General features: G+C 35.2%; 1 protein-coding gene across 1 annotated transcript in view; it reads left to right on the plus strand.

Annotated features, from left to right (window-relative positions):
* The window catches only part of TRPA1 (transient receptor potential cation channel subfamily A member 1), a 32,409-nt gene extending 26,651 nt beyond the window's left edge, over positions 1-5,758 (plus strand). The window contains exons 22-27 of the mRNA XM_032692843.1: positions 1,104-1,233; positions 1,365-1,547; positions 2,470-2,538; positions 3,168-3,278; positions 3,799-3,896; positions 4,670-5,758. Coding sequence (XP_032548734.1) covers positions 1,104-1,233; positions 1,365-1,547; positions 2,470-2,538; positions 3,168-3,278; positions 3,799-3,896; positions 4,670-4,901 — 823 coding nt within the window. The 3' untranslated portion in view covers positions 4,902-5,758. The remainder of the gene's footprint in view (positions 1-1,103; positions 1,234-1,364; positions 1,548-2,469; positions 2,539-3,167; positions 3,279-3,798; positions 3,897-4,669) is intronic.
* Positions 5,759-8,350: the final 2,592 nt, after the last annotated feature.

The following is an 8,350-nucleotide window of genomic DNA, read 5'->3' on the forward strand; positions in this document are numbered from 1 at the left end:
CTGCTGCTAGATGAAATGCCTCCCTGGCCTGACTCTATTTCCACGTGTATAGCAGTAGAACTCTACACCTGATTTTTTAACTCATTCAGGCTGTCTTTTCCTAAAGCAACCTGTAGTTCCATTGACTTCAATGGAATTTTGCCTAATAAATGCCTAATAAATGAGAGAAGATCAGGTTTGTTTTATTTCCAGCTTGACCTTTTCAGTCTTGAACATAATATTTCAGGGTGAAAATCATGTGGAGGGATTTTCACAGTTGCTATTGTTGCAGCATAAAACAATCACTGGGTCCTCAGATCTGAGAGAGGACATAAGTTCCCAAGTTCAGACTTGGGGAATAAGTAATTTAATCTGCTTTATGACAATTTGTGTTCTGACATTTGTGTTGGTCAAGAATGGGAGAGGCTTGCCATGTGACACACTGTTGTTGGAAACACAGGTGTCTTAAAAGTACGCTACTCCTCTTCTCTCTGCAAACAATGCATTTATTTTTGTTTGCTTGTTTTTCATACTTTGTATTATATGAAAACTACATGTATGTAGTAAGTTCTTACTTTGTAAGAAGCAAAATCTTTTAAATCAGGCATCTCCCTGATAGATGGATTATAATGCAAGTTGTCCTTTGTTCTGGTCACTTACCTGCTTCTAGAAGCAGAAAAAAAGTTGGGTATTTTCCTAATGCTGTTATTCTGAGTGCAACAGTGGTATAATATTGTACTGCCTATTGCTATGGAGAGAATAAATGTTATCCGTGAGAAATAATATCTTGAAAACTGCTCTGGTGCTTTAAAATACAAGATTATGTGGTTTAGGGTTGATGTAAGTAGGATTACTTCCACTGTTTTGGATGTGAAAGTACAACCGGTTTGTGCCATCTCAGGATGTCTCAGAGAGGCAAAATGTCTCTTTTCACAGATGAAAATCAGCATTACTTACTGCCTTATGTAAATAACTGCAAGGGACTCTAACTTCAGCATTTAATGATTTAGGGGTGGACTTGGCAGTGCTAGATTAATGGTTGGAGCTGATTATCTTAAAAGTCTGTTCCAACCTAAACAATTCTGTGACTGATTCTATGTCTTTTCTGTTTACTTGTTGCGTAGATTTGAAAACTATGGCATCTATGTTGTGATGTTCTGGGAAATTTTGAGGACTTTGATTCGGATAGCTGTGGTTTTCTTTTTCCTGATATTGGCCTTTGGACTGAGTTTCTTTGTCCTTTTGGGTTCACAGGTTAGTTGAATCACATAGTTAATTTTTTATCACTATAAATATTATCTTTGACTAAAGCGTCTCAAGACATTATTTACAAATTTCATCAGTTTGTTTTTTTTTCTTGACTTTGATATTTCTTCTTTTTGCAGCAAACATATAGCACACCTCTGCTTTCTGTAATGAAGACATTTGCAATGATGCTGGGAGACATTAATTACCATGATGCTTTCCTGGATCCTTTATTAAGCAGTGAATTACCATATCCATTCCTGAGTTATACAGTTCTCATTATATTTACCTTGCTTATTCCAATCCTTCTTATGAACTTGCTAGTAAGTAATTTACTTAGTAATATAAAAAGTGGTTAAGGATAGGTTTATATGCAGGTTTCTATATTTAGCATATAGAATTACTGTAGTAAGTGACATTCATTCGTTATTTAATAAATTGATATTTTCATAACATATTAAAAGGTCGCCTTTCTCTGCAATTGTTTTCCATCCAGTTTACTATTCTGAGTATTTAAACACAATTTACTCTTGCAAGGTTATCTTGTATATATTTAGGTAGTAATTGTGATGGAATTTGAATTGCAGCTGCAATGTATTATTCTGAAGTCTGTATAAAGAAAATTGGGGAACAACGATTTTTGCTCAACCCCTTGTTGTGTCAAAACCTAGCACTAACAATAATTTAAAAAAAAAAAAAAGCAAACCCAAACTCAGATCTTCATTGCACAGAAATCAGTAATCAGCAGTAGTGTTGGAACTGACTAACAAGCCTGACCTGAATAAAAAGAATCAGAAAATATGATAATGGTGAGAAAGGGGGAAAATAGGTAAGATATCTTTAGCAATATTCCATTGAACATAATTTTTTTTAGGAAATAAAATTTTTATATGAGCTGAGCAATAAAAATCAAACAATTCCATTTTTTTAAAGATATTTAGCGCTGCCACACTTAACATTGCAGCAGTAATGAAGAATCAAAAGGAAGGGATGTTATTCTTAACAGCTCTTTGAAGTAGCTCTTTAGTGCCTTATTAAGTGCCTCTTATTTTAAGAGGTGTCATTAAAAATGCTTTCTACATGTCTTCATATGTATTTTGCAAATATGCAAAAAATGTTCCTAAATTCAAGGGAAAAAGCTAATTTGAATGTTAGATTTTCTATTTTTTATTTAAATGTAAATGAGAAATACAATTGAAATTACAGACTGTGAAAAAGTAGATAATGAAATGTTGATATTTATAGATTGGTTTGGCTGTTGGGGATATTGCTGAAGTACAAAAATACGCTGCACTCAAAAGGATTGCAATGCAGGTAAGTAACATACCATTGAAAAACCAAGTATTGGAAGTAGATATAATTGTTAGAACAGCATTTAGATAATTAGTTGATTTGTCATCAGCATTTCTAATTAATACCTTAGTATCTGTGTAAAGCAAACTGGTGAACATGGCATCTTTATCTCTTTATCAGTCATATGAGTCATTGTAAAGGACATGTACAAGCAAATGCATTTTTAAGGAATTTTTCAAGAGTCAGTTCAATGAATTCTGAGCTGTTCCAAGAACAGAATCTCAAAATCAGTAAATGCAATGCTTGAAATTGAAGAATTGTCTCTTAGTAAAAAACTTATGCAGTGGAAAGAAGGTTAAGATACACAAAAATCAAAAGGACACCAAATTCATTCTACTTTCCTGAAGTCTCATTAGTTATAAGTGTGTGCATCTGTGTGGAATAATTAATTCTACTAAGATAATACTGCTATACTGCTTTAACTGTGTAGTTTCAGTGTCTGGGCTGGACTGTTCAAATATTACACCACTGTTTGCAGTGTGGACTAGTACTAGTGATTTGAATATAATGACATGATGGTTATTTTCACATGATAATGTGTGTTTATCTTAAGAGAATATAACTGATTTTAAATGCAAAACTACATTTAGGTTAATCTTCACACCAACTTAGAGAAGAAGCTACCATTTTGGTTCTTAAGTCGGGTGGACCAGGCATCAATCACTGTATATCCCAACAGGCCAAGATACTGTGGATTTATGGTAAGATGGTGAATATTAGACAGAAGATTTCTTACCAAAATGGGGTATGATTGACTTTGTACACAGATTGCTAGGAACACTGCATTAATAAGACTCAATCATTAACTACCATCAAGGGAATTGTGATTAAACATTGATTAAGGTCGGTGAAAATGATAAATCAGTTTGAGTGCAGCCATTATCAGATATAATTAGTGTTTGAAAACTCAGTGATCTGTAACTGTATTAAGCAAGACAATCTACAAAAGATGTTCAGATAAAAAACAGAATTACTCCCTTTGGGCATTTCTTCTTTATTTTATTTTTTTTTTACATTTCATTTTAACTGTTGTTGGTAGACTGAATTTTCCGATAAAAAAAGTATTGCAAAATAAATGTTTTAATATGTAAAAAGCCCAACATAACAGAAACTCTTTTTAACATTAGCACTGTGTGGAAATTTTCCATTCACCTATTTGGGAATTTTAATCTATTTTCAGATTATAATACTTATTTCAGTTTGGTTCCATGTTTTGTTTAGAGTGTGTTCCAGTATTGCTTTGGGTGTGAAGACTCTACCACATATGCACAGAGCCCTGATACAACATTAGAACTGGAAGTTCTGAAACAGAAATACAGGTATTTGTTGTGTTATTTTATTGATGTAAAAACAAGTAGAACCAATATTACAAACATAGTTCCATTCACAGAGAACCTTTTCAATCACAATGTAGATTTAATGCTGTAATTTTGTCAGTCTAGACATTCTGAAAATTAGATTTTCAGATTGCTTGTTTGGTAGTTTTATGAAGACACTTTATAGACACATTTTCAAGAAACATTTCATTGTTTCTTGAAAGATAACAGATACTGAGTTCTGTATGTGTGATGCTAACTTAGGTTAACTATTTATTTGCATCAGTTACACTTTGGATAGCCCTTTGAAAGAGATCAGTCAGTGCCTCATCAGTACTCCTCATATGCTGTAAAAAATAGTTTTGAATTTCGCTAAATGTTTGTAGATGCTTAATTGCCATTGCAACTTTGGCTCTTTTTTCTTGCCAGACAAGAAAATAGATCAATACGTAAAACTTTTGATAGAACTGGCAACAATTTTATTCTGAGAGTGAAGTTGCTGCTACCTTAACTATATAATAAGTTACTTTTCTCAAGAACCAGGAACTTATTCTTTAATTCTGTTTCCTGAAACCTAGAGAAGTACCTACCACAACTTGAAGAATTAAATATATTCCAGACAATAGTCTTTGTTAGCAGAAGGGTTAAGTACTGTCAGAAGGGTGAAGTTAAGCAGTGTCAGGTCTTTGTAATTTTAATGAGTTAAATGTCCTTTGAAATCAAATGACAAAGCCTGATGTATGCAAATTTTTATTATTTTTTATTATTTTTTTTAGGCTCAAAGATATATCAACATTGTTGGAAAAGCAACATGACCTCATTAAATTGATTATCCAGAAAATGGAAATAGTGTCAGAAGCTGAGGATGAAGACAGCAATGATTTATTTCAGCACAAATTTAGGAAAAGGCAGTTAGAGCACAAGAATAGTAAATGGGATACAGTGTTAAAAGCTGTTAAAACAACTGTGCCTAACCCAAGCACAGAAAAAACCAATAGCTTCTTCTAGACATGGCTGTAAAATCATGCTGTATTATCATTTTGTTTTACTTTAGGGTCACTTCTCTTGTTGTCTTTGCATAATGTTAATGTGATACATCATGTATTCAAGTATAAAAAAAGGCCAGATCCAAGAAGAGGATGCAGATGCTCAAAACAGTATTTAAGGAAACTGAAGATGTCTACATTCAAAACTGTGATCCTAAAAGTGACTGCCTAATCAGGAAAGTGCCTAACTCACCAGATGCCAACCTTGCTGTCCTGACAGTTCCCAAGGCTTCTGTCTAGATCTGATCTTGGATTTGGCTCTAGTACACTTAGGTCTGTATGCAATGACATTATTTTCTGTTACCAGTATTTTCAGAATTTCTAAATTTTTAGAAATTAGACTCTAGTTATTTAGTTTTCAGATGTTTTGAGAGAGCCAATGAGCTTTATGAAGCTTAAAGAAAAAGTACAAAACTAATCTGAGAGAGGTTGGAAGTTTTGCTGAGTAGGGACTGCAGGATCAGGCCTGAAAGGTAAGAAATGAAAGATCATGAAGTTGTAATGTAAGGGAAGAACTGTTTCCTTTTCTAGACAACTGTATGCAATTCTCAGAGGGATCATTTGTACTAGCATGCATATAGCAATGATAGAATGACTGTTTAATATTAGTAATTTACAACTTGCTGTCCTTATACTGCTAATGTGATTTTGGCCTTCCTGATAACCTAAAATTGACCTTGCTACCTTAATCTGCGCCTTGGTTCTACTATTTATTTACTGGATATGCAGTGCATTATGTAATATACAGTAATATATCAAATTTAGAAATAAACATGAATTAAACTGTGTTTAAGTACATGACTATATTTGTTTCAAAACCAGTGCTAATAAATTAATTATGACTATATGTGGTGGTAACTCTCTGTGGTCCGCTTTTGAATTCAGACATTTTCTTTGAGAACTTAATATACATTATTCTCCACAAAAGAACAATTGTGTTTCCTGTTTATTTAAAATCACCAGAAGGTGATTCACACTGTACAGAACTGGCGTAGTCATCAGAAAACACAGGAAGATGTACTGCCATGGATGACATGCTGTTCAGAAGGGAAAATTCTTTATCACCCAACAGTTCCATCCCAGATTTGAGAATTTAAATCCTTACCTGGTAAAAAAGAGAAATGAGAAGGTTATCACTGCACTTTCTACAATGCTTACTTAGGGTAAATAGTTGCTTAATATCAAATAGTGAATGGCATTTAGAGATTCAGGAAGCATTTGGACTTTTGTTTCTTTCCACCATCAAGATTCATTGATACCTTTGAATCCTGTGGCATAAATCCATGCCACTTATAGCTGAAGATGTTTGCTGTTAAAACTGAGGTTCTGTTCTGGGTTTACCTCCCAGAATGTGCACAGGCATTTTGCATGTAAGTGTGACTGCAAAGTTCAGTTAAGTAAGTTTTCAGAAGGCAAACTGGGGGCATAAACATACATAGTACTGCATGACTGTGTCCACAGATGTACTTCTGTCTGCTCCAGAGGCCTCATCGTTAAGTCTGCCTCTGGATTACATTCTAACTGAACTGTTGAGATCTGGTGTGTACCATCACTGTCATGCACCCAGGTGGAAAGAAATGCATTGCACAGGTAGTGCAGCATGGCAGTGTCTCCAGTTTTCCCTTGACAACAAGGGTGTGAGGAATGTGCTTCAAAGTTCACTGTGTCTGCCCTGCAGGCTGCTGCAGGAGGAGCGGCTCTGCTTCAGAGTCAAGCCTGTGTGACACAGTGAAACAGAGAGAGAACAAGTAAGCAGAGTCAGAGTCAAGAAGGTAATAATAAAACTGTAGTCACTGAAGTTGCATTGTGGACTTGGATCTACTCCTGTGAATAAACCCTGTTGGAGTTTTCTGAGCTGCTGTACATCTGCAGCTCCCTCTGTCAGTGGAAAGAAGAATGCCCAGGTTCTCAGGATAGGGTCAAACTTAAAAAATGCGAATGTTTTTTAACAAAAATAATTTTAAATTCCTGACAGTCTGTATCATTAACACTAGATGGCAGTGAGCGATAGCATTTTTGAGTAAGTAAATTGGACCTAAATGCATTGTTTGAAGTGAGGAGGAATAGCAGTATGATTAGAGCAGAAGCAAACCAGTCAGCACTCATAGTTTTAAAGTCTGAGCCTTTCAAGCCTCTTTAAATAGAACTCTGAGACATTTATACACAGCTGCCTCTCAGCTTTTCTGAGTATTTAATTTACAATTTGAGAAAAGTTTTCCTTTCAAATTTTATATGCAAAGACAGAAAGAAGGTATTGTATAATTAGCTAACATTACAACACTGAATTAGTTAGCTTTCTGTAGAAATCAGCAGACTAAGAGTATTTAATTGCCATGTGATAGAAATATCCAATAGAGCCTAAGTACAAGAGGTGTAGAGTTTAAGAAAAAATACAAGTCAAGTCAATTGGAATACAAATTACAGTTATGGTTGAATAAAATTGTGTAGACTGAGCTGAAGATACTGGGTCATTTCAGCAATCTCTAGAAGCAGTCCTGTTAGAATCATTAAGGTTGGAAAAGACCTCTAACATCATCTAGTCAACAATTAACCTAATACTGCCAGGTCCACCTGTCTCTAAGCACCACATCTACATGTTTTTTAACACTTCCAGGGATGGTGGTTTCACTTTCCTGGGCAGCCTGTTCAAATGCTTGACCACTCTTTCAGTGAAGAAGTTTTTCCTGATATCCAATCTAAACCTCCCCTGGTTCAGCTTAAGGCCAATGTCTGTTGTCCTATTTCTTGTTACCTGGAAGAAGAGACCCACCTTCATCTGTCTATAACCTCCTTAGATATGTTACAAGATAGATACAAGGGAATATATATTAACTGAAAGTGTCATCATGTGAATTTTTAAATTCACACTTAGAAATTAATATGGATAAATGCAACTGAAGTGGATTCTCTGGTTGTGAATATAGCATCTGCAAACTGTGATGGGTGTATATCTGTATCCAATCCTTACCCACTTCCCTTTAGTCTGTATGGATACAACACCTCTTCAGTTGGGATACAGACAGTTCTATAAGCATACATGGTCACCATTTGTCTCTTTCAGGACTGTATAACAAATAATTCTGATAGTGAGGGTAATTACTCCATCTCTTATTTTCTGCTGCTCAGCAGCTCCAGAACTGTTTTCTTGTCATGATGAATGTCAGTGTGGGTCAGGCAATGGCACCATCTTCTCCCACCAAAACCAGACCATTCCCAAGAGCTTTTGTTGGGAAGGTTGATTCATGCCTCACCTGTGTGACACACAGGAGGGTCACAATTTGGGACAAGAAATGCCATGCCTATGTGATTTGGCAGTCTGAAACAAGGTGGCAATCCTTCGCTGAAACCGGATGCCTTGCTTTCTAGCATCAGACTCTTGCTGATAAGGACACACTAGCAAAATACTGGCAA

This window comes from Chiroxiphia lanceolata, chromosome 1, assembly GCF_009829145.1.
Source record: "Chiroxiphia lanceolata isolate bChiLan1 chromosome 1, bChiLan1.pri, whole genome shotgun sequence".
NCBI classification, from domain to species: domain Eukaryota; kingdom Metazoa; phylum Chordata; class Aves; order Passeriformes; family Pipridae; genus Chiroxiphia; species Chiroxiphia lanceolata.